This window comes from Phascolarctos cinereus, unplaced genomic scaffold (assembly GCF_003287225.1).
Source record: "Phascolarctos cinereus isolate Bilbo 61053 unplaced genomic scaffold, phaCin_HiC Scaffold_726;HRSCAF=1367, whole genome shotgun sequence".
NCBI lineage: Eukaryota > Metazoa > Chordata > Mammalia > Diprotodontia > Phascolarctidae > Phascolarctos > Phascolarctos cinereus.
In genome coordinates, this window is record NW_027556098.1 from 27,202,019 (window position 1) to 27,229,439 (window position 27,421).

At 35.8% G+C, this 27,421-nt stretch overlaps 1 protein-coding gene across 4 annotated transcripts in view; it reads left to right on the plus strand.

The window, feature by feature from the left end:
• LOC110212739 (serine/threonine-protein phosphatase 2A regulatory subunit B'' subunit beta) overlaps nucleotides 1-27,421 on the plus strand; it is a 116,751-nt gene that overhangs the window by 56,644 nt on the left and 32,686 nt on the right. For 3 of the 4 annotated variants that reach the window (XM_020992745.2, XM_020992747.2, XM_020992748.2), the window contains exons 5-8: nucleotides 3,694-3,768; nucleotides 7,851-7,937; nucleotides 9,454-9,610; nucleotides 13,781-13,829. In XM_020992745.2, coding sequence (XP_020848404.1) covers nucleotides 3,694-3,768; nucleotides 7,851-7,937; nucleotides 9,454-9,610; nucleotides 13,781-13,829 — 368 coding nt within the window. The remainder of the gene's footprint in view (nucleotides 1-3,693; nucleotides 3,769-7,850; nucleotides 7,938-9,453; nucleotides 9,611-13,780; nucleotides 13,830-27,421) is intronic. The other variant, XM_020992746.2, reaches the window with a different exon arrangement.

Here is a 27,421-nt window from a genome sequence, read left to right on the forward strand (position 1 = left end):
TTCATGGGGTCACAAGAAGTCAAGATATGACTGAACAACAATAATGGCATCACTACACTATAAAGATAACATCGAGGGAGAAGGAGACCTTGGACAGACCATGAAGATAATTCCAGCTTATGTGACATCTCTTGGCAAGTGTGAAGACATACAAAAAACTTGATAATTCTCTCCAAATGTAACATAGATTCAGAGACTTCACTGAAAAGATGACCATAATGTCCTGCAAAGAAGAGAAAGGAGAAGGTGCCCTCACTCAGTTGCTTCACAAAGGTGGGAGGTTCACAGATGTTGCATATATTTTCAGATTTTTTTCATTTATTAATCAATTTTGTTGACTTTTTTCTCCTCTTCTTTTTCTTCTTTTACCCTTTTTTAAAAAAAAGTATTCTTTGTTGTATGGGATTGCTCTCTGGGAAGGGGAGGGGTTCTAGGAGAAGTTTTTGTGCTATAAAAACAAAAGAAACCAATAGGAATTTATTGAAAGAAAAAGAAAAGGTAGACCTAGAAGAGGGTGACAGAAAGTATGTTGGAAGACATTCAGGAGTAACAAATGGAAAGGATTACATATTACACTAGGAGTTCTTAACCTTTTTTGTGTCTCATCATGGACCCCTTTGGTAACCCTGTGGAGACTTACATTACTGTGCCTATTTTCATAACTGAAGGAAATGTTAAATTTTAGTTGGAGGTTAAAGATATCATTTTCTTCCCATTCAAGTTCATAGACCCGTGCAGTCTATCCACAGACCCTGAAGGGGGGAGAGTTCCCCAAGTTAAGAACTCCTGGAATTATAGAGAAACCTCATATCTATATATCATCAATACATTCTTTAAGAAAATTGAGAAGCAATCAACATGGCAAATATGAAATAACATAAAAGTTAAATTGATTATATTTTAATAGACCAAATACCTACATGGTTACCTATGTGGAAATAATTTCTGAACAGATGTTCTACTTGTTGTAGGACAAAGATCAAAATCAAATGCCAAATTAAAAGAAAAAATCAAAACTACGTGTGTCATGCAGTTGAAATATTGCCAGCCTATTCTATTTAAACAGGTTTTTGACACTGAAAATGCGAAGTGAGTAAAGAAACAGACATTGACAGAGAATATCACCATCAAGGAATTTCAAGCAATGTAAATTGATTGTCTCAAAGAAAAAAGAAAACCTAACAATTGAACTTTTGCAAACAGCAAGCACTTGACCTCCTTGCCAACTAGGGGGATGTGGCAGCCAAAGGCAATACCATTTTAGGATACAAGCTCATTTTAAAAATTTTGCAGAAGGTGGAGGAATATCATGAGATACTACAGAAGATGGAGGAAAAATCATGGGAAATATCTCATTTAAAAAAATGAAAAAGAATGGAGGGAAAGGCAAGTTTACAGAAAGCTTGATGAGAGAACCAATTAAACAAAATCATTCCAGGGGTTTTAAGGGTAAAACCTGAAGACAGATAGTAAACAGATGAAAAATGGAAATGATCTGTAAACATTTCTGTGATAAACTCTTTCCTTTATCAACAACGAAACCCCAACATATAAGGAAGTAGAAATGGCATTTAAGAAAAAACAGATGAGAAAAAAAGCTGGACTGGATTGAATATCTATAAGGTCTGTGCTAGAGGGTAGCTCAATTTTTATGATGTTAGGATTGATTCTCAAATTTTGTGAAAGAGGGGATGCTAAACAAGTGAAAATGTCAATATCTAAACTATATACCTGCATTCTTATCTCTACAGAAATATTTATGATAATAATCTAGACCTTCATTTCGATATTTCTTTTTTTTTTTTGCCTTTTTTTGATGAGGCAGTCGGGGTTAAGTGACTTGCCCAGGGTCACACAGCTAGTAAGTGTCATGTGTCTGAGACTGGATTTGAACTGATGTCCTCCTGACTTCAAGGCTAGAACTCTATCCACTGCGCCACCTAGCTGCCCCTCATTTAGATATTTCTTAATGAAAGCATGAGGAGGGAGCAGGCAGCCCTTTGCAAACAATGTCTTGCTTCTTTAAAGTCATACAATTAGCAGATACATGTAGGGAAAACAGTATTCTACTCTCGTTTATTGCTTGTTGACAATAAAAAGCATTTGCTTCGGTAGCGCAAAGGACTATCTTAAAAGCTCTTCTTTAATGAAGTTTCTCCCATGAACACATGAAACTGACATAAAAATCTTCAATAAAACTTCATAAGAAGAGTGTCTAAAACAGGTACATGTATGCTTACTAAAGGTATTTGCAACTTCATAGAAGGTATCCAGCACAAAGTGATTAGGGATTCTCTGTAGATGGTGAGACATTCCAAGTGTTCCTGTTTGTGGGTGACATGCCAATTGAAATTAAGCCCCAGAATATTGCAGATCCTTCTAAATAAGATCCAAAATCATTCGAAAGAATGTGCTTTAACTATCCACATAAGAAAAAGCATATGAAGAATCCTTGCTTTACAGACAATGATATATAATTGGATGGACATTCCCATAGTGCTGATCTGTCAGTATGTGTATCTTAACTGAATAGTAGGAGAGAAGGCTTTTTTGCCTTTGGGAACTATATGTTGTTTTTAGTGACCCAACCTTCTTTTTTCAACAAAAACTAACCTTTGAGTCAAGTCAGATCAAGTCAGTAAGTATTTATTCAGGGTCTACTATATCCCAAGCTTTGTGCTATGCACTGGGGATACAAAGAAACCCCTTAAGGAATTCACAATCCACTCACGGATAAAGAAGATATATCTCCAAGATAAATTGGAGATAAGCTCAGTAGGCACTAACACTAAGAAGGATTAAGAAAAATTTCTTTCCAGAAGATGGGTTTTTAGCTGAGACTTGAAGGCAAGTGGGGGAAGCTAGGAGTATAGGTGACAAAGAAAAGTATTCCAAGCATGGAAGATAGCCAGTGAAAATGCAGTTGTGAGATGGAGCATCAAGTATGATAAAGGGCAAAGAGGTCAGTGTCACTGGATCATGGAGTACATTGAGGTTAATAAGTTACAAGAACACTAGAAAGGTAGGAAGGGGTCAGGTTATGAAAGACTTTAAAAACCAAATAAAAGATTCATATTTGACCCTAGAAGTCATAAGGAGCTACTGGAGGATTTGCAGGAGGACATAGGTAAGAGTTGTACAAGGTGAAAAAATGTGGATGAGTTGTGATTTGAATCATTGGAGGGAATAGCCACATAAGTGAGATCATTTATTAATTCCAAAGTCTTCTAAAGAATGGTCACATGGTTGTACTGTATTTATTTACATGTTCCCTCAATAGAATGTAACCTTCTTGAGGGAATAGGCTTTCATTTTTGTCTTTGTATTCCTGGCACTTAATATAGTACCTTGCACATTAAAGTAGAAGTTAAATAAATGTTTATTGAATTAATGAAAATTGATTCTGTAAATACACAAGGAAATTTGTCTGATAGATTATAGACTACATGAGAGTAAGGATGGTCTCATTTGTCTTTGTATCTCCCTCACTATGTAACAAAATGAATTCTCAATACTAGGCATTAATAAATGATTGAGTGAATAAATATAAAGACCTATGAGACTGACGTTATTTTATATAAAAAAGTTCCTGTGATGATAGGAGCTTGATTAATTTCATCATTGAAATGAATTATAGAATATTCATTCCATGGATCTCTTAGGTACACATTAACTCTTTTTCTTTTTATATAGGATATAGTAAATACTCATCCTGGTTTATCGTTTTTAAAGGAAGCATCTGAATTTCATTCTCGGTATATTACCACAGTAAGTATTTTTTGTATGAAAAATTAACATTTTTCACTTAGTATTCAGTATCATCATGTGAAGCAATTATAAAGAAATTGTGAAGGAAATAAGTCTTTTCAAAGGCAAGAACCTCCTAACCTTAATTTTTAGGTGATGAGCTTTCTAGACCTTAAAATTGAATACTACTTATAGGTTGTCCCAGAAGTCTTAGTGCAGTTTTAAGCTATTAAAGGTTAAAACTGCACTAAGACTTAGGACATCTTGTATTATGAAGTGAATAGGAAAATGCCCTTAATTGAGTTAAACTGTATTTCCAATGCAAGACAAAGACTTGGCAAATTCAAGTACTTTTCTTTTAGTATGATTTTCAGAATATCAAGATAAAATCTTAATTTCAGGTATGTGATGAGTAAATGTATATTAGAACTATTAATGTGTTATTTCAGAGCACAAATAATAATTGACAGTCTGTTCTTGTTAATCTAGTTTATTTAGTGATTTGTGGTTTTCCTGTTTAGAAAATTTTAGTTTCTAAACAGTTTTTGACCACTTCTGATTTTGAAAGAAAGCATGGCATGGTGAAAAGAACACTGGATCTGGAGTCTGAGAACCTGGATTTGAATTCCAGTTCTGCTACTTATATTGTGTGACTTTGGTCAAGTGACTTATACTCTGTGAACCTCAGTTTCCTTATCTGTAAAATAGAGTTAAATTTGACAGCCTTTGAGTTCTCATTCAGTTCTATGTAATGTGATGATTTTAATGTGAAGATGCCTTGACAGTTTACCTAACCTCTGATCCAGATGCAATCCTACTGACCATGAGAATTCTACCCTCTACTGAATTCGTGGAATCTGACATTTGGAAATAGTTGAGCAATTCATCAGTTTCATAATTAAGTTTCATACTAGCTCCCATTAGTTTTACCACATTTCTGGTGTAGTAGCTTTGTTACAGTCAAATATGGTAAAAGTACAAGATATTGTGGCACATAAGCTGTGATGTTCTTTTATATGTCAGTAAAGTAATATCTCCCCACAAAATAAAAAAGGTGATTTATGTAGGAGCTGATAGCTAGCAAATAGCTGCCAACTGAATATATTTTAATATGCAGATATTCTACAAAAACAGGATTGTATTCCAAAAGTTCTCTTTTAAGTTTATTGGAATTTGAAATGTATTTCCCCAGGGAAATAATATTATAAATAGTGGTTAGATTCCTAAGCCAGCCCACAAAAGCCATAATGTTTTCATAGCATAGTATTGTAGTAATAATGCCATAGAACCTAACCTTCTCATGTAATGTTGGTTCTGTGAGAAAATGTTTTGAGTTTCAACTTGAAATACCAGTAACATACCCATTACCCTTACCCTCTCCACACTCTCTCCCTAACCAGTTCAACCCCCAATGTAGAGTATTCCATAATTTGTTCTTTCTACCTCCACATTACCTGGTAGTGGGAACAAGGACTATCCTTAAATCCACTGGTGATGGTGCACAGGAAAAGCCATGTTTGAAGGTTCAGGGGGTGAGGAGAAGGGACTGAGGAAGAGAGTAATAGGCAAGGATGAAGGTTTCAGGCAAGAGCATCTATTAAGCACTGATCATGTGCTAGTTACTGTGCTAAGCACTGAAGAGTACAAATACAAGCAAAAAAAGACAGCCCCTGATGTCATGGAGCTTACCTTCTAATGGGGGGAGACCATACATCAAAGGGAGAAAAGAAAAGTGAGGACAGGGAGAAATAGGTATCCTCTCGGGAGCATGACAGCAAAGTTTGGAGAGTTATAAACACAGCTTGGAGAAAAATGAAGCATGGCCACCAGGGCCCATCCTCAAAAATGGAAGCTGTGGGAGGAATTCATCAGTGGAAGAAAGGGGCCAGCATGGCAGAGATATGTTCTGGAATAAGAAGGCTTCAGGTGTTGAGGAAAGTTCTAGGATGAGAATGCAGCTGAGGCATGATGAAGAAACTGAGAGGCATAAGCTAGAATGGGCATCTGGGTGGTAAGAAGGGTCTTAGTAGTGTAAACCCTTGGGGATACTGGGGTGCTAAGTTATTTCTGTCCATTTCCCTTTCTTCCTCTTGTTTTGCTATGGGTCCCAAGAAGGGGACTTTCCACTGTTACTGTTTCTTGTTTTTATCAAGATATTGCAACCTCTACCCCCACCCTCAAGACAGGAAGTTTCATAGCTTTACCCTCTACCCTTCTGGTTCCAAAGTAAACACAAAACACTTTTGAAGTTTGCTCTTGTCTTTTACTGCTAGTGGCAGTGGAAAATATATGTGATAAAAAGAATACCTACCCATATGTGCTCCCTTTTTTTCCTCCCTGCGTAATACAACAAAGGAGAAAGGTACAGATAGGTGAATATGGTGGGTCTTTGGATATGTAAGATAAAGTAAGATTAATCTCCATTTCAGAATACCCAAACTTGTGCTATCTGGGATATCCTACTCTGGTAGGAGTTAGAAAAGGGGTAGTATGGGGTAAGGAATCACAGGCGTTTTGAAAGGAGGTAGGCAGTGCCCTAATTGGGCTGAGATGGGCTGAGAATGTTGTTAAAGAGTCCAGTGCCAGCACTGGGATTGGGGTTCAGATTTTGGTAGTAGAAAGAACAAGGAATAGCTATGGGGAATTTTTCATGTTCCCTTTTTCCTTTGTATTCCGCTCATAAAGTCTGCCATGTAATGGCACTAGAGTGAGATAAACACTAGGTACTAGAAAGAGAGAGTAGCCCCGGACTGAAATGCAGTATGGAGGGGAGGGAAATCCCAAACAACAGTAGTAAAAAAGGAAGAAAAATGCTAATGGCTACTTGGCCTTTAGAAATGTTTGGAAGATGAATAAATATTGTCACATAAACACATAATTAACCTCAATAAATTCCTAGTTTTTCAAGTGTAGTTAGACTTTTTGATGATGATTTCTTCTCTCTTCTGGTTTTGACTGTTTTAATGTACATTCCCTCTCAGCAAAGGATATGCAGAGGAAGGTAAATGAACTGACACTATGAGTCACATAAGATGCCTTAATTTAACAGCATTCCTTTCTCCATTAAAACACATAAATCAGCATTTTAAAAGCTTTATGGAATGTATATTTAGTACTTCTTTTTATAAGTAGTTGCTTATTATTATTATTATTATTGCCATTATCATCATCATCATCATCATCATCATCATTGTCAGTTATAGACCTTTGCTTCCTATTCACCACAGGTGCTTTTCATCCAGTCTTGGGCATTTATTTCTGTAGCTTACAAAGCCTATTGTTTGTGATGTTCCTTCATGTCCTATTACCTAGGATGGATATCATAAACCTTAAAGCACTATAAATATGAGTTGATATCACATATGATCAGTTCTTACTGAACTGCATAAACAACGCAACATGAGACTAAAATTAATTTACACATTTCCCATTGCTTTTATAACCTAGATTTTAAAGATAAAAATGTCTCAATTGGCAACATTGTTACATCTTTTTTAGGTGTTAAAATAGCTAAGTGACATAGTGACATGTGGATAACATGTTCTAAGGCCTAAGCCAGTTAGAAAATTATGGCACTGCAAGTTAGGAATTATTTTACCTCCTTGCTATAAAAACTGAAGTAAATTTCTACAGGAACCTTTTTTTAAAAAATATGTTTGTCAATCAGCTTCAAGGTTCAGACCAACACCAGATTTTCTTGTGATACAAGTGGCAGTTTCGTTTTTTAATTCTACCACGTTGTCTTGTGAATAAAATAGCAATAACCATTTTATAAGAACTTTTGATCTTAGTACTAAATAAAGTCACAGGATAAGGTATATGAGCATTTCTTAGTTCTTGTGGTTATATTTAGCAACATTTTTGATTTACATGCAAATATTAAAGAGAATGCATGTTTATACCCATGTCTTATAGAGACCTTAAAATAATGTTAAGTAGTTATAGAAGAATAGAAGGTCAATGTAAGTACTGTACCATTATCCAAGGTCTAGATTTTTTAAAATCTTACTTACATGATGCTTCTAGTTTTTAAAGAGAGCCGATTTTAATCAAAATACAGCAATGCTCATTCAACTTAACACAATTATTGTTACTTGTTACAGGTTATACAACGGATTTTTTATACAGTAAATAGGTCCTGGTCTGGAAGAATCACTTGTACTGAACTGAGAAAAAGCAGTTTTTTGCAGGTAGATTTCCTTTTTATGAGGATAACAAATATAGTTTCTACTAATTCAGAAAACTTATTGATGTTTTAAAGCCTATAGAATTTTGTATTGCTATCAATTTTAAATCTGTAAATTTTTGCATGGAAATTAATGGCAGCTACCTGTTTCGTATCACCATCTTTTAAAATACTAAAGTAGCAATTCATGTTAATCTTATTAATTCAGGTTAATCATTTATTACTTTGTATTGGGTGCCAAGACAGACTCTCTTAGAGTTCCAAATCAAGCAATCTTAGCTAACTAAACTATTCTTTTAGCTCTAAAAATTTTCAAATACAAAAGTTTAGTTTCATGCTAAAGTAAATGTTATGCCAGAGCTCTTTGAGTTTCAGATTTAATCTCACCTGTTGTCAGGGGCCACAAGTATCTTTCAGCTTAAAACAATTCAGGTTATATAAATCTTATGTTAGTTTACCTTGACAAGTGCAGGTATTAAAATATGTAATCAAGAACATAAACAAAAGAACCCAATCATCAATCAGTTATTGTGCTTACTGTGTGCCAGACACTGTGCCTGGGATACACATGCCATGGGGATACAAAGGCAGAAGTCAAACAGTCCTTGCCCTCAAAGAAGATAATCTCAGAGGAGAAGACCCTAGTAGCTCAGGGAATCCAGAAGTGCCTTCTGCAGTGTCCTTAAGTAAAAAGGAAACAGGCAAAAGTAAGGAGGAGAAGCATCGCAAGCATTGTGGACAGCCAGTACAAAGGCATGGAGGGTTATGGGTGAGGAACATCGTGAGCCATCATAGCTGGAGTATGCAAAATTCCCTCCCCTCAAAAAGAGATTCTAACAGGTTGTTCATGTATCTGTAAATTTGCTTATCATTTTTCCACCTCAACTTGAAGAATGTAGCATCTGCATTGTCCTTTTTATGAGCCTTTGTTTCCTTTTTTTTCTCTTTAACATGGATATAACACTTATCTTGTTGCTATTAATTGCATAGTTGACAGTGTGTATAATGTTCTTTTCTCTGTTTTCATCTTTTAAGAATTCAAATACTTCTTTAAATTCTTCATGATAATTTCTGATACTGCAATAGTATTCCTTTAAATTGATGTGATAATTTGTCCAGGCATTCCCCATTCATTGGAAATATAGCCTACTTCCAGTCTTTTGCTGTTCAAAATAAAGCTGCAAGAAATATTTCAGAGAGTTCCTTTTTTTCCCCTTATCAATTGGAAATTAACAATAATCTCTTTGGAATACTGATTACTGGATCAAAAAGTATATAACTCTTGCTGAATAAATGGTTGCATATTACTTTCCAAAAAGACTGAACAAATTTAAGTTCCAACAGCAGAACAATGTTTTTGCTTTGCAATAGCTGCCCCAGCATTGAATTTTCTTTGCTGATTTGATGAGTATCATTGAAGAATCTTGGAGTTGTTTCATTTCTCCAATTATTAAAGATTTTGAACATTTTCTGAGAACTCCCTTGCCAGATGTCTTAACGGATTATTTTTTCCTCAACAGAATGTTGCACTATTGGAAGAAGAAGCTGATATTAACCAGCTGACAGAGTACTTCTCTTATGAACATTTTTATGTCATTTATTGTAAATTTTGGGAACTAGACACTGACCATGATCTCTTTATTGATCCAAAGGACTTAGCTCGACATAACGACCATGGTAAGACAAATAGCAGATCTGTAAATATAGTCATACAGTATTTTCACTTTGCATGCTGTGGTAAGTCACTGTGTTTGTATGGCAAACACAGTCCAGGACAAATCCTAAAAGAGACTTCCGTTATTGTTTACTTAGGTAATTTTTCATTGCTTCTACTCTGAGTTTTATAGTAAACCTGCTATAGAAATATCTTCTCCAAACATTAGGTTTTCTAGAATTCATAGCTTGTTTTGTTTCTCCTATGGTATACAATCCCAAAAGCATATACTAAAATATAGCACACAGACAGCTATTATTAAAATGTACAAACAGTTTTACCATTTTACTGTACTTAAAAAATTCAGAGTATAGACTGTTTACAAATCCAATAAGTTGTAGTTGTATTCACAATTTCACATTACAAGTTTAACTCGTCCTAACATAAAACATTCATTAGTATTATTCTTATCTTTCTTATTGAACTCACTTCGAGGTGTTTGTCTTTTTTTTTTTCTTCCTTGGTTAATTCCTACCCTTTTTGTTAATTCACTTTTCCAAGGCTCAGTTAGTATTAACTCTGTCAGTTATTGGAGAAACCAAGTATTTATTTTTTCTGGCATTTGAGGTCCTCTACTCTCAGATTTCCTTTGAAATTATCCTCATTTCCACGATTACACTGAGTCTTTGCCTGTAGAAGTCCCTTCTTCAAAAAAGTCTTCTTCCTTCAGCATATGTACCACCCTGTTTAGCTCTTCCAACCTGAGCTTATTGTCTATGACGTAACCATTCACCTGTGTCTTTCACTTAAAGTTTCCTAATTTCTAATCCCTGTGTTCTACTCATTCCCAAATTCTTCATACCTTCTCTTCCTATTATTTCCAATCTAGTCTTCCAGTTTCTTATCATAGATAATTCATTTCTCAGTCTGGTCTGTTCCAAGAAGTTACTTAGTGAATACTTTCTCTTAGACACTGTTGCTGTGGCAAGTTGGCATAGAATGTTAGCAGATGTCCAATGCACACAAATTTGTATTCCTTTTACCTGTCAGTCATAATTGCAATGTAGCATTCCAGTAGATTAATTTATTCAACCATTCTCCTGTTGTTGGACATTTACAATATTTCCAGTTTCCATCTGCAAGGGAGTTCTCGAAAGAAAAAGCACAGGATTATCCAGGGAGCTTTTTCAGGGATATCAGTGTTATATGATCTACAGCTCACTTATGTTTTGGCTCCTGTCCCCAAACAGCTTGGATATTCTTAACCCATGCGATATTTGGAGAGAATTTTTTTTAAATTTGCCTACACCTGATATTTGAGCCTATGGTTATATTCATTCCAGGATCATGTTATAATAATTAATTATAGTTTTAAATAAAATATGCTTTCTTATATTAACATATTAGAGTGTCTCCCATATAGTAGACATTTAGTAATAGTTGTTGAATCAGATTGGAGCAGAAACATCTTTTTACTTTTTGGGGGGGGGTCATTTTAGCTTCCATATCATTGAATTTTAACATTTCATTTTATTTTAATTTTTGCAATGGAATGTATTCCTGAAACAATTGTGTGTATATCACATCATATTTTAGACTCCAGAGAAGCTTGAAATTTAAATTAAATACAAGAATCATATTGGAATCTTTATTAAAGCAATAATTGTGATTTATTTTTTGTGTAAATTCAGATTTTCCACATACCGTAGCCTGTTAGAACTAAAAAGAACATTATTAATCACTTACTGCATCCATTCATTTTATAGATGAGGAAACCAAAGCCCAGAGAGGTATAGCAGTCTTCCCAAGTTACTTAGATTTCTTTAAAATGAGCAGAGGCAGTGTGGTATATGGGAAAAATTTGTAGCTTTAGAGTCTTCAAACCTGAGTACAAATCTTGGCTCTTTGATTTTACATGTTTGTGACTTTGAGCAAGTCATTTAACCTCTCTGCAGCTCAGTTTCCTTATCTGTAAACTGAAGGGGTTAGACTAAATTATCTTTTAAGTCACTTCAGCCCTAAATCTGGGATCCTGTGAGTCCAAGTACACCTGTAAATTAGTTATGCTAGCTCTAGCTCACACTAGCTTAAACTGGCAAATGCTACAAATCATGGTTTGATTTATTGTTTGTTGATTGTCTAGACTTAAGAAAGAGATGGAAAAATATCAGTAATGTATGTTAAACTTAAAAGTGTATTAAGTGTACATTTTTTTCAGAGAGCTAATTATTAAATATTTGCTAGCATGCCTCTGTTATAAATCCAGCTTCGTGGGATGATTTCTTAAATACACTTTTTAAAAACTTTTTCTCATGTAACATTTATCAAAATACTATAAACTCCTTTAAAACAAATTTAGTTTTAATTAAAACAATGTATGCTGATTTATATGCATTATCATATATTTTAATGCAAATTTAAGATTTTGAGTTTTAAAATTAAACTTCAAATATACTCCCACATCTGAATGCCCAAAGTACTTTGTATCTCATCTCCCATTGTACTTTTATCTTCTACCTTGTATTGTAGGCACCCATATATATGTTATTTCCCCTAGTAGACTGTATTCTGTATGAGATGAAGACTGAATCTGGCACATGGTGGCAGATTTACATAAGTAAATATTTGTGAATGAATAAATATTGTTTGTAGTGTAGTCTTTGATTTGTATGGTAACATTTCCCACAATTTGTAACTTTTTTATTGAACCTATAAAATATATTCTCCTACTAAGATAAAATTTCTCTAGCTTCACAGTATATCTCATGAAATTAATCCTGAAGAATTAAGGGGGTCCACACAATCTTCTTAATGCTTAGTACTTAGCTGATTCTTTAGCTAATAGTGAAGGAACTTCAATAATTACGTCTTAGAAGAGGTTTGTGTTGATTTCCTGTGATGGTAGAATTCCATTATTATGTATTTTCCCAAGGTTTGAATTATGTTTAATGATTATATTAAATAATTTGAATCATATCATTAATTTCTCTTTTTGTTTTTTTCCTGCTTTTTAAAAGCTTTTCAAATTCTCAGAAAAGTATGACAGCAAATCTCTCTGTTTTATAATGACCCAGAATAAACGACAGTGAAAAATTGTCTTTTAAAAAAGAAATCAGGATTAATATGGGCTAATAGCAGCCAATTATTTGATTTGGGGGGAATTTACCCCAAGAGTATTATGAGAAAACAAAGCCTATCCATTCAAAAATTCTCATAGCTGCATTATATGTAAATGCAAAACAAAAAATTCCATCCTAAATGTCCAGCCATAGGTAGTCAAGTAAATGTAACTGAATAAATTAATATAAGTAAATATTGTAATTCAGTTAGGATAAGTGTGAGAAATACAAAGAAATCTGGAGGGAATTTTATGAACTAATGTAAATAAGGGAAAAAAGGGAATACATACTTGCTATAACCATATAACAGAAAAAGTGAAAGAGAATGAATGAGTGAAGAATCTTAATTAGAACTTTGAGAGAGATTAAGCAATTGTTATGAAACATTAATTGAAACTGTTAAGTTTTTTAAACAAAACAATTTTAAAATATAAAAATTAAATTTAAAAAGAAATGCAGTAATAATAGCTAGCATTTTTATAGGACTTTAATGTTTGCAAAGCACTTTAAAATATTATCTCATTTTATCCTCACAACAACCCTGGGAGGTAAAATGTTGTCATTTTTATTTTACAGATGAGGAAACCTTCGCCCATACAGAATGACTTGCCCAGAGTCACAGAAATAGTAAATGTCTGAGGCAGATTTGAATTTGAATCTTCCTGCACTCTATCCTTTTTGCCACCTACTTCATAATGTAGGCTGTTAAAACTACGATCTATACCATTTTACCTTACAAGTAATACAATAGAAAGAAAAAAATTGAGGAAGATTTAGAAAAATTGATTTTAAATCCAATACATACCACTTACTACTATGTAACTTTGATCAAGTCACTTAAAATCTCTGAACTAAATTAAATTAAAGTGAATTAAAATCTCCACACTGTAAAATGGTTCTAATAATAAGACTGATGACTGTAGCAGCAGAGAACAGGCAGTAAACTTTTAGCCTTAATTTTCTTACCTTTCAAAATGTAATATATAAAGTTCTAAAACAATATCATCATCATAATCAATTGCTTTCTGAAAACTTATGTAGCTGAAAATTATAAGTTAACTTATTTTTTTACAGCTATATCCAGTAGGATGATTGAGAGAATATTCTCAGGAGCTGTAACAAGGTAAGTCTAGTGTGTTTTAGTTTTTAATATTTAATTCTGTAGTTTCAAATACTTCAGGTTTTCTTTTTAAAGGTATATAGCTTTAAAATTCTTAATAATTTACTGTTAATAAATTCTTTTAATATTTTGGTATGTAATACGTAAGGGAACTTATATAAGCTTTTTTGTAAGTAGGTGGAATCTTTTTTCCAAATTTGTTTTTGAAAAGTGTCAGATTGAAAAGATGAGCTCTGTTAGAGTACATTTATTACCTGTAAAGATATCTGTGATCTTTCCTAACAGATAAATAATTTAACTACTACTTTGTTACCTTACCCTAACCTAAACTCAGTTATTTTCGCAACTCTCTTATTTATGCCAATGAGAGAAAGCTACCACTATGGATTTTTTGGGTATGATTGAAATTTAACCCAGTAGTGCCACCATTTTTCCCTGCTAGATTTCCTTCTGTTCTCATCATTTGGTTTTTTTTTCCCTTAAGATTCATTGACACTCTTTTCTTCCTTTCCCATACATAACCTCCCCAAGTCTCCCCAACTGCGACTCCCTACCAAAAAAACACAAAGAACAAAATGCTGCTATATATTTGAACATATAAGTTCTTTCTCTCTTTATTTGATCTCTTTGCCTAGTAGCGGTTTCACTGGGTTGAAGGGTGTCCACAGCTCAGTGACTTTTTGTTGTAATTACAACATGGAATGATAATTCTTCATGTAATTCCAAATAGCTTTTCAGAATGGCTAGACTTCTTCATACTTCAGCAACACAGCATTAATGTACATGTCCTTCCACATCCCCTTTAACAATTGTTATTTCTCTCTCTCTCTCTCTCTCTCTCTCTCTCTCTCTCTCTCTCTCTCTCTCTCTCTCTCTTTCTCTCTCTTTTTAGTCATCTTTGGAAGTGGAACCTCAGAATTGTTTTAATTTCTATTTTCACATTATTTTATTTGAGCATTTTTTCATGTGGTTATTGATAGTTGACTTTCTTCTTTTGAGAACAGTTTTTCCATATCAATTTAACACAGGTTATGGCTCTTGTTTTTATATTTAAATCAGTCCCCCGTTTATCTTGGATATCAGACACTTATTATAAAGGTCTCCTCTCCCCATTAACTTTTTTCCCTTCTAATTTTAATGGCATTGATTTTATTTACGCCAAAATTTTTCAGTTTTCACGTAATCAAAATTGACCTTTTTGTCTCCTGTGAACCTCCCTATCCCCTGATCAAGAACTCTTCTCCTATCCATATTTAGAAAAGGTACCTCTTTACCTGTTCCTCTGATTTGTTTATATGATCTTTTATATATAGGTCTTTTATCCATTTGGAGCTCACTCTAATATATGGTGTGATAGGTTGGTTTAAACCCAATTTCTGCTCAAACTGCTTTCCCAGGAGTTTTTATTGATTACTGAGTCCTTATGCCAGTATTTGGCATCCTTTCATTTATTGGCCATTGTTTCTATGTCTTAGGATCCTAATCAGTTCCAGTGATCAATTTTTCTATCTTTTAACCAGTACCAAATAGCTTTGAAGATTATTGCTTTGTAGTATGGTTTGATATCTGGTACTGCTAGATCCTTTTCTCATTTTTTCCATTATTCCCATTTGGATTCCTGTCCTTTTCTTTTTCCCGGTAAATTCTGTAATTTTCCTTCTACAAAGTAATCTTTTGGTAATTTGGTATGGCACTGAATCTCAAATTAATCTAGGTCATATTGTAATTTTTACTATATTTTAATGGTCCAACAACAAGTAGTTAATATCTCTTGTGAGCCAGGTCTCTCTCACAGCAGTAAGTGGTTCAGGTTTGAGACTGGGAAAAAACAGATTTCATAGACCGTCTTGCAGCTAACAAAAACAGTTACTTAGGAATAGCATGAAAAGTATATTTAACAAGGATATATAATTGATTCAGTTGAGTGCAACTCTCTTGCTTATGTATTTGCCATCATTGTTTGCTGGTGAGAAATATATGTCAGGCCTAAGAAGCCAGTTGCTACTCCTAGTCTACCCTCACCCTCTTATCATTAGAAAGTAAGGGACTGCCCAACAGTTAATGCTTTTGTCTACCAACCTTTCCATGAGAAGGACTTGTCTGTTGAGCTTTGGATAATATACTGACAGCAATGTAGAGGGGCTTTATTAGTTCCAGATTAAACTAGGTAAGGAGCTATGATAGTCGATAGTCCTACCCAAACTACTGCCCATGCAGTGCCTGTTCTTCTGGGGCTCACATCACTATGCATTTTGTTGCTGCTGAGACCTGCAGCACTTCCATTGCTTCTGCCTCTGAAAGTTACAGTACTTCCCACTTTCCCACCTGTTGAGCACTACTCTCTTGTGCTGCAGTCAGGCATTAAAATTCACAGGAATATCCATATCAGTAACCCTTTTCACCCCCATATGCTTGGGGAGACACAAAACAGAATAGGTGGAACATGTGCTGTAGTTGCCATGTAGGAAAAGTTGTTATTTCTGTGAGGGTGGAGGAGGACACATGGGGTCTGTGGATTATTCCTTAGAGCCCTCAAACCAGTTTTCACTTTTTCCAGTCAGAAAAAAGCATTACAGTTCACAGTTCCAGAGCAATGGTGGGAATTGACTATTGTTTTAAGTTGAGACAGCCCTTCTGTCCTCAGCCAATAAACTAGCATGCATTTGTCAAATTTATCCACGTCGCAGATTCTGGAAAGGTCTTTACGGTGTCCTTTCAAGTGCTTTCCCCTCTTCCAAATTTACCTCGCCTTTCCAGTCTCAGGTTTCTATAAGCTTTAGCTTTATCCCTGACTCCTCACTCTTAACCTAATCAGTTTACCAGATCCTGTCATTTCTTTTTCCATAAACAACTCATGTAGCTTCTGCCATACTTCAGGTCCTCATTGCTTAAATTATTGCAGTGACCTCCTAATTAGTCTCCCTGCTTTAAGTTCTCCCCCACTCATGTCAGTCCTCCACACAGATGCCAAAATGAATAGGCATGACCATATCAATTCCCTACTTAATAAGTTATAGTGCCTTCTTATTGCCTCTAGAATAAAGTGTAAACTGTTCTATTTTTGCTCGTAAAGAACTTAATTGACCCAAACCCATCTTTCTACCTTCATTGTACATTATTCCCATTCTTGAAACTCTGCAGTCCAGACAAACTGACATCTCTTTATCTGACATAGTTTCCATCTTTGTGCCATTGTACTAGCTATCCAAAATGCAATTCTCTCATTACTTCTATCTTATAGAATCTCTCTTCCTTCAAGACACGGTTCAAGTACCACCTTCTTTTTTTTGGGGGGGGTTAGTGAGGCAATTGGGTTAAGTGACTTGCCCACGGTCACACAGCTAGTACATGTCAAGTGGTTGGTCTGAGGCCGGATTTGAACTCAGGTCCTCCTGACTTCAAGGCCGGTGCTCTATCCACTGCACCACCTAGCTGCCCCTCAAGTACCACCTTCTGCATGAAACCTGTCCTCATCTCTCGACCCTTCTCCTACCCTTCACCCCAACTGCTGGTGCCCTTGCTCCCAAACTACTTTCTATTTATTTGCATTTGTTCTCTTTAGTTAGTCTGTATATATTTATATATGTACTTGTTCTCTTCCCCATTCAAATATAAGCTCCTTGTGAGGAGTGATTATTTCATTCTTTTTCTTTATATCTCCAATGCCAAGCAGAGTTCCTGGAACTTAATAAATGCTTTTTATGCATGATACAATATAATGCTTAATAAATATTTATCGATTCTTAAAATATATTCACATGTATTCATAAAATATCATATAAAAAGTCCCAAGTAGTTCATTCAGATATAATTTTTTTTTTTTTGCTTTTTGGTGAGACAATTGGGGTTAAGTAACTTACCCAGGGTCACACAGCTAGTTAAGTGTCAAGTGTCTGAGGCCAGATTTGAACTCAGGTCCTCCTGACTCCAAGGCTGGAGCTCTATGCACTGCGCCACCTAACTGCCCCCCAGATACAATTCTTAAACAGTACCCAAATTCCATTCTTTAGAGATCCATGCCCTACCACAGCTGGTGTGACTAGAAATCACTATCACCCCAAATACAAAAGTTGTGCAAATTTAACACGTGCCTGTTTACAACATTTATCATGTTTAGATCATGATTATTAAGGACCCACAATTCATTCTGAGACCCACATCTCTAATCTCCAAGTGCTCACAAAGAATTTACTGTGTAATCCACCATTGCAGTATGTGCCAGACACCATTAAAAGCACTGCCAGAGACATCAGTGCCACAGAGTGCAGAACTTCTCTATCAGTGCCTGTGACCACTTGGGGCTTACCCTCCCCGTCACCCTTCCCCAACTTCATGGAGGTCAATTCAATCTAATCCTGGCCATTAAGAGCAAATGTTGTAGGCCAGACTAGACTCAAACCAATTCAGTGGTGCAGGTTTGGGATTGGAACAAAAGGAGATACTTGTAGAAAGTCTAGCAGTCCACAAAAAGGAGGTTTGTTTTATAACAAGGAAGGAATATTCAGCACAAATATGTCATTGGTTCAGACAAGTATAGCTTCACTCCCTTCACATTTGCCCTAGGTGTTGTACTAGTCAGAAGTATGTGTTAGGCCTAAAAGGACCCTTTTGTACTAAGGCAGACAAGAATCTATGTCAGTAGTGTAAGCCAAGTTTCCCGAACAGTTAAGTCTCAAGGGCAGTTTCATTACCATTTAATGAAAATACTAGCCTAGCAAGTATGGGGTAGTGTTACTCATATGGCAGTATCTCTTCAGTTATTTAGGTGTATTTCTTTAAAAGTATTTTTTAGTTATAATCATATAGTTCCTCTGTGTGTTTTACTAGCTGGCCTTTCAGATTGTTTTGGTTTTTTGTTTGTTTTTTTTTTGTTTTTTCTGTAATTATTTTGAATGAAATTTTTTTCTGTATCTCTTCCTATTGAGTTTTATTGATGCCATTAGGATGGATTTATCCTGCTAATTAATGAAATTATCAGATGTTTCAGATAATTTTTAGTTGTCTCTCTAGAGTTCTCTAAACCATATCATCTCTAGAAAATGATGATGATGTTTCTTCTTCATTTATTACCTAAATTTAATTTTCTTGTCTTATTGTTATAGCAGGCATTTCTACAACTTTATCAGATATTAGTGGTGACAGTACCTCCTTGCTTTATCTCTGTTCTTATTAGAAAAACCTCTAATATTTCTTCATTATTAGTAATGTTAGCTACTGATTTTTTAAGATATTCTTTATCATATTAAAGAATTGTCCCATAATTTTTAATGTTTTTTAACACACAAAGGGTGTGGCATTTTGTCAAAGGATTTTTTTCTACATCTATTGAGATAATCTTGAGATTTATCTTATTTTTGTCATCCATATTGCTTATCATATTTATAACTTTGCTAATGCTAAACCAATTCTGCCTTCCTAGCATGAATACAACATGTTGTAGTGTTTCTCTTTTTAATATGTTGTAACTCCTTCAGTATTTTTTCAATAATTTTGTATCAGTGTTCATTAGAGATTGATAGTATTCTTTTTCTTCCTCAACTTTATCTCTCCCTAGTTTTAGCATCAAGATCATATTTGTTTCATTGAAGGATATTGTCAGAATCCTTTTCCCATTTTTGCAAATGATTTATTTAATATTGAAATTAATTGGTTTTTGAGTTTTTAATAGAAGTAATTTGTAAATATGTCTGGTTCTTGTGGGTTTTTTCCTCTGAGTTCCTTTATGTCTTATACTTTTTCTGAGATTGAGTCCTTAAAGTTCTTTTTCTTTTCTGTTTGTTTGGATATTTTGTGTTTTTGTAAGAGTCATACATTTCACTTAAGTCTGTTTTGTTGACATGTTTGGAGGAAAATAGTTTATTTTATTAGTCCCTCCCCCAAAAAAAGTTCCTAGTTTTATTTATCATTTTGTTCTTTTATTATCAGTTTTCTTTATCTCCTCTTTGATTTTCAGAATTCTTACTTTTCTACTTGGTTGTGTTTTTTTTTTCCTCCTAATTGTAGTTATATTCCCAAGTCATGGATTTGTTTTTTCTCTCTTATTGATTAGTGTTTAGATTTTTTCAAAAATACTGAATGGTTCTGAGGTTTACTGCATTGTGGTCTACTTTGAGATCTGGTCCTGCTAGGCCTCTTTCCTTCACTTTTTTTTTCCACTTGATAATTCACTTACTACCTAGAGGCAGCAGGTGATTCAGTGGGCCTGGAGCTAGAAAGAACTGAATTAAAATTCAGCCTCAGACACTTAACTAATGATGTGATCCCAGGCAAGTCACCTAACCTGTTTTCCTCAGTTTCCTTATTTGAAAAATAAGGATAATGATAGCACCTACCTCATAAGGTTGTTGTAGAAATCACGAGATAAAATTTGAGGGGAAAAAAACTTAACTTAATGCCTACCGCTTAGTAGGCACTATATAAATGCTTATCTGTCCACACTTTTCCCAACATCTACTGACTTTGCTCTTACATGCTGCTGAACAAAGCTGGAGAAAATCACAAAACCAGGCAGAGAAGATGCGCTACAAATTTATTCACTGGCCTTCACTGTAGCAAGGCAGTCCTTTCACACCTTTTTTTTTTCTGAGATATTACTGGTTTGTAATTGCAGTATTTATTAGAGTATGGGTTTTTCACAAATAACCCATTGAAAATGAGGGCAAACAAAGTAATAAATGCAATCTGGGACTCCCTTAGAAACTAGGCTTGAGAGCCCTATCCATAAAGAGGTTTTGCTTTGTGTTGCAGAAGAAAAATCATATTTTTTCTTATACTCTTATTTTTATAGGTTGTTTAATGTATCATTGCTTTCATGTGCTATTTGGTAGATATCCTATCTTGGACTAGTCACAGTCTTTTGAAAGGTATTCTAATGAAGACTCTGTATGACCTCATTTGAGTGATGGAGTGGACTGACTGTCCAGTGCCAACAATGTAGCTGTGTTCACAGTGAATTCTGCCATGATGGCCGAGTGCCCATTAGTTGATTGAATTGTGAATATTTAGTTTACTTCATCTTATTAGCTACAGCAGTGAGATGTGCTCCAGTTATTTTGATCCCTTGAACATGAGAATTGGGCTAGCCATTTGTAATCCAATCAACCTCTTGACCCTTGAAAGGTATCATTGTTCTCCAGTAACATGGTGTAATGGAAGGGGCATAGGTTATGGAATCTGAGTACTAGAACCGGCTTGACCGTTTTCTTGCAATAGGAACATGAGCATGTTGATTCCATTCCACCGTTTAAGCCTCAGGACTCTATGCTATAATATAGGAAAACTAGTGTTTGCACTACACATTCCCACTTCTTCCTAGTAAGCTTCTTTTTTATATATTTATATATATATATATGTATGTGTGTGTGTGTATATATATATGTATATATACACATATATATGTATGTATATATATGACTTATTTATTTTTAGTTTTCAACATTTACTTCCACAAGATTTGGAATTCCATATTTTCACCCCCTCTTGCCCCTCCCCCCACCCCAAAATGGCATGCATTCTGAATACCCCTTCCCCTAGTCTGCCCTCCCTTCTATCTCTCCCCTCCCCCTTCTCTTATCCCTTCCCCTTCTATTTTCCTGTAGGGCAGGATAGATTTCTGTACCTCATTTCCTGTATTTCTTATTTCCCAGTTGCATGTGGAAACTTTTTTTTAAAACATGTGTTTTGAAAACTTTGGGTTCCAAATTTTCTCCCTTCCTCCCACCCTCATTGAAAAGGCAAGCAAGTTAATACAGGCCATACATGTGCAGTTATGCAAAACACTTCCATAGTAGACATATTGTGAAAAACTAACTCTATTTCCCTTAATCCTATCCTGTCCCCCCATTTATTCTATTCTTTCTTTTGACCCTGTCCCTCCTAAGAAGTACTTCCTTCTGATTACCCCTTTCCCCCATCTTCCCTTCTCTCTATCATCCCCCTGCTCTCTTGTCCCCTTCCTCCCCTGTTTTCCTGTAGTATAAGACAGATTTCCATACCCAGTTGAGTGTGTATGTTATTCCCTCCTTAAGCCAGATCCTATGAGAATAAGATTCCCTTATTTCCTCTCACCTTCCCCTGTTTCCCCTCCACTGTAAGAACCTTTTCTTGTCTGTTTTGTGCAAGATAATGTACCCCATTCTACCCCTGTCTTTCTCCTTCTAGTATAATCCTCTCTCACCCCTTAATTTTATTCTCTAGATATCACCTCTTAATCTTTAACTCACCCTGTGCCATCTATCTGTCTATCTGTCTATCTATCTATCTATCTATCTATCTATCTATCTATCTATCTTCTATGTATACATACATATATACATATAATTTTTCCCCTCCCACTACCCTAATACTGACAAAGGTCTCATGAGTTATAAATATCATCTTTCCATGCAGGAATGGAAACAGTTCAGCCTTAATAAGTCTCTTATGATTTCTCTTTCCTGTTTACCTCTTCATGTTCCACTTGAGTCTTGTATTTGAAAGTCAGATTTTCTATTCAGCTCTGGTCTTTTCATCAAGAATGCTTGAAAGTCCTCTATTTCACTGAATGACCATTTTTTCCCTTGAAGGCTGGGTAGGTGATTCTTGGTTGTAATCCTATCTGCTTTGCCTTCTGGAATATCATATTCCATGCCCTCCGGTCCCTTAATGTAGAAGCTGCTAAATCTTGTGTTATCCTGATTGAGTTTCCACCATACTTGAATTGTTTCTTTCTGGCTGCTTGCAATATTTTCTCCTTGACCTGGGAACTCTGGAATTTGGCTACAATATTCCTAGGAGTTTTCCTTTGGGGATCTCTTTCAGGGGAGATTGGTGGATTCTTTCAATTTCTATTTTGCCCTCTGGTTCTAAAATATCAGGGCAGTTTTCCTTGATAATTTCTTGAAAGATGATGTCTAGGCTCTTTTTTTGATCATGGCTTTCAGATAGTCCAATAATTTTTAAATTCTCTCTCCTGGATCTATTTTCCAGGTCAGTTGTTTTTCAATGAGATATTTCACATTGTTTTCTAATTTTTCATTCTTTTGGATTTGTTCTACTGTGTCGTGATTTCTCATAAAGTCAGTATCTTCCAATTGCTCTATTCTAATTTTTAAGGAAGTATTTTCTTCAGTAAGCTTTTGGACTTCCTTTTCCATTTGGCCAATTTTGCTTTTTAGGGCATTTTTCTCCTCATTGGCTTTTTGGACCTCTTTTGCCATTTGGGTTAGGCTATTTTTTAAGGTGTTATTTTCTTCAGTATTTTTTTGGGTCTCCTTTAGCAAGCTGTTGACTTGTTTTTCATTATTTTTTTGCATCACTTTCATTTTCTTCCCAGTTTTTCCTCTACTTCTTTTTGCTTCTCAAAATCCCTTTGAGCTCTTCCAAGGCCTGGACTGATTCATATTTTTCTTGGAGGCTTTGGATGTGGGAGCTTTGACTTTGTTGTCTTCTTCTGGTTATATGTTTTGATCTTCTTTGTCACCAAAGTAAGATAATATAGTCTGACTCTTTTTGCAAGGTTTGCTCATGATCCCAGCCAACTACTTGAATTTTAAATTCTTTGTTAAGGTAAAAGTCTGCTTCCAGTGTGGAGAATGTACTGTCCCAAGCTTCAGGGGTTTGTATAGCTGTTTTCAGAGATACTTCTAGGAACCTGTAAATTTTCAGTTCTTCCAGGGTGGTATGATAAGGGTTGAGGTGTTTACTCTTTTCCTGGCCTGTGCTCTGGTCTTTGAGTGACTGGCCACAAGCAGTCTTTTCTCAATTGGAACTGTGAGGAGGGTTTTCTCTGCATAGCCACTACAAGCTCCACTGTGCCAGCGCTCCTCCTCACCCGAGGACCACCACCCAGAACTGTGACCCAGATCCAAGCACGGGCACAAGCAAAGAGATCCCTGCAGTCGCCCTCTGATCAGGCACTTGATTCCCCCTCAGTCTGTGGGCCTGAGGCTCAGGACACGGCCACTGCCCCAGCACTCTACGCTCTGCACTCTAGAACTGGCTCTGACCTAGCTCTTCTCTCAACCCAAAAACAGACTTTTCCCACTGACCTTCTAAGTTGTCTTTGGCGTTCGTGGATTGAGGAGTCTGGAAGCCGCCACAGCTGCCTGTGATTCAGTCCTCCAAGGCCTATTCTAGGTTCGCTGTGGCCTGTGCGCCCACACCGAACTGCGCTCCTGTCCCCGTCCAGTGCGATATGCCTTTCCAATCAACCATCCAGGCTGTCTTGGGCTGGAAATTTGTTTTACTCTGTCTTTTTGTGGGTTCTGCTGCTTTAGAATTTGTTTAGCACCATTTTTATGGGTATTGGAGGGGTTTGGGGGAGAGCTCAAGCAAGTCACTGCTTTCACGCTGCCATCTTGGCTCCGCCCTCCTTTCACACCTTTTTAATGGATTATCCCACTCACTAAGAGACTTTTCCAAACTCTTCACCCCACAAACTTGCCACAACTCCTCTGCCACCATCCTCTCATCTGAGAAATTTGCCTCATATGTCACTGAAAAAAATTAAGTCTATTCTCTGAGAATTTCCTCTTCTCTTCTCCTCAGCTCACATCTCCCAGAATCTCTCTGCCATTATCTCCATTTTCACCCCTTTTTCACATGAAGAGGGTGCCCTTGGCAAGGGAAATCCCACTACAGCACAAGTGGTCCCACATTTCATCCTGTCTTCTCCAACAGAATGCTATTCTATCATACCCATTCTCTAAATTCTCTCCTTTTCTTTTGGCTGCTTCCCTACTCCCTAAATGCATGACTGTCTCCTTAATGCTCAAAAAACTCTCACTTAGGGGAGCTAGGCAACGCAGTGGATAGAGCACTGACCCTGGAGTCAAGAGGACCTGAGTTCAGATCTGGCCTCAGACACTTGACACTAGCTGTGTGACCCTGGGCAAGTCACTTAACCCCATTGCCTAGCAAAAACAGACAAACAAAAAACAACAAACCTCTCACTTAACCCATCCATACTCTCTAACTTTTGTCCTGTACCTCTCTTTTTGTGGCTAAGGTCTTTGAGAACGCCATTTACAATTGATGCCTCTACTTCTTTTCCTCTCACTCTCTTCTTAAGTCTCTACAGTCTGGCTTCCAACCACATCCATCATTCAACCAAAACTGCTTTGTCCAAAGTTATTAACGATCTCTTAACTGCCAGATCCAATGACCTTTTCTCAGCCTTTATCCTTCTTCACCTCTTTGCAGCTTTGACACTATTATCCACTTCTCCTCTTTAGGTTTTCTTTACACTGTTCTTTCCTGCCTATCTGACTACTACTTCATAGGCTCTTTTTCTGGATCTTCATCCATGCCAATGCCTGCTATCCATGGGTGTTCCACAGGGCTCTGTCCGGGACCATCTTTTTTTCTCCCTTTGTACTGTTTCACCTGATGATCCAGTCAGTTCCCAAGAATTCAGTTATGTCTATGCAAATGACCCTCAGGTCTTCTTGTCTGGTTCTAGTCCCTCTCCTGCCCTCCAGTCTCACATCTCCAGCTGTCTGTTAGACATCTTTACTTGGATGTCTCATAAACATTTTAACATGTTTAAACCTGGATTCATTCTCTTTCCTTTTAAACTTTCCCGTCTTACCATCAAGAGTACCACTGTCCTCCCCCTCACACCCTGGCTCACTATATATCATCCTTAACTCCTCCCCCTATCTGATTTGTTACTGAGCCCCATTAACTCTATCTTTCTGACATCTCTCCCATATGCCCCCTGCTCTCCTCTGACACGACTACCACTCTGTTACAGGCTCTTGTCACCTCATGCCTTAACTCATTCAGAAGTCTGCTATTTGATCCCCTACCTCAAGTTTCTCCCCATACCAGTACATCCTCCACTGCATAAAAGTGCAAGTCTGACTGGGGCTCCCTATCACCTCTGAAATATAAAATACTCTCTTTAGTATTCAAACTGTCCCAGTCCTACCTTTCCAGTTTTCTTAAACCTTACTACTGATGTCATACTTTGGGAATCAGTGATGTTTGCCTCCTTACTATTAAAGTGTCCTTACACAAGACCTCCATTTCTTGACTCCAGGCCTTTTTACTAATTGTCTGTCATGCCTGGAATTCTCTTCCTCCTTAACTCCACCTTCTGGTTTCCCTGGCTTCTTTCAAGTCCCACCTAAAATCCCATCCTAATACGAGAAGCCTTTCACAATCTGGTATTATTTGTACATAGATGTTTGTTTGTTTGTTGTCCCCTCCATTAGACTGCGAGCTCCTTGAAATCAGGAACTCTCTTTTACCTTTCTTTATATCTTCAGCCTGGTACATGATACATGCTTTAAAAAATGTTTATTGATTGAAATTTTGGACCTTTGGTTCTTTCAGCTCACTTTCAGTGTTTTGTTTTTCCTAGCTTTATAAAGCAACCCTTTGTGAGTTTGATTGGTATGGCACTAAATAGGTATATTCATTTAGATAATTTTTTTATTATATTGGATCATTGTAACATGATAATCAATATCGCTATCTCTGTTTCTGTAAAGAGTGTTTTATAGTTACATTCATATAGTTTCTGTGTATGTTGGAAGAACTAAATATTTTATACATTCTGTTATTTTGAATTAAATTTCTTGCTGAATTTTGTTGTAAATATATAGAATATTTTTATGTGGATTTGTTATATTCCACTACTTTTCTGATGCTGTTGTCTCATTTAATTTTAGTTGAATTTCTGTGTTCTTCCATGTAAATTATCACATCTGAAAAAACAATAATTTTATTTCCTTTTTGCTTATACGTATTCCCTCAATTTCCTTTTCTTGTCTAATTGCTATGGTTAAGCAGTATATCAAGGTTTTTTAACCTGGTCAGTGTTTTGGTAACTTCATTCAGTTGGTTGCCTGTGTAACCCTATTTTTTTTTTAATACATCTAATAACATTCTGAGAAGGGTACATAGGTTTTGCCCGATTGCCAAAGGGATGCATAACACAAAAAAAAGGTTTAGCGACATCTTACACTGTACACCAAGATAAGGTCAAAATGATTTAGACATAAAGGGTGATTCCATAAGCAAATTAGAAGAGCAAGGAATAGTTTACCTGTCAGATGTATGGAGAGGGGAAGAATTCGTGACCAAATAACAGAAAGCTTTATAAAATATAAAATAGATACTTTTAATTATATCAAATTTAAAGGGGTTTGCATAAACTGAACCCGTGCAACCAAGATTAGAAGGAAAGCAGGAAGCTGGAAAGCAGTCTTTATAGTAAGTTTCTCTGATAAAGACCTCATTTCTCAAATATATAGAGAAGTGAGTCACATTTATAAGAACACAAAAAAAGGTTTAGAACCCCTTTTGCATTATTTTTAAAAAATGGTAACAATGGAAACCCTTGTTTTTTTCATGTCATTGGAGAAATTGCTAGTATGTCTATATTATAAGCAATATTAGCTTTTGTTTCAGATAGATGCTGTTTATCATAAAAAAGAAAGATTGGTTTATTCTTACGCTTTTGCATTTTTTAACCAAAAACAACATTGAATTTTGTCAAAATCTTCTATTTAATTTGTAATTGTGTAATTTTGTTTTTATCATTAAAATGTTTTATATTTATAGTTTTTAAAAATATTGATTCAACTCAGGATTCCTGAAATAAATCC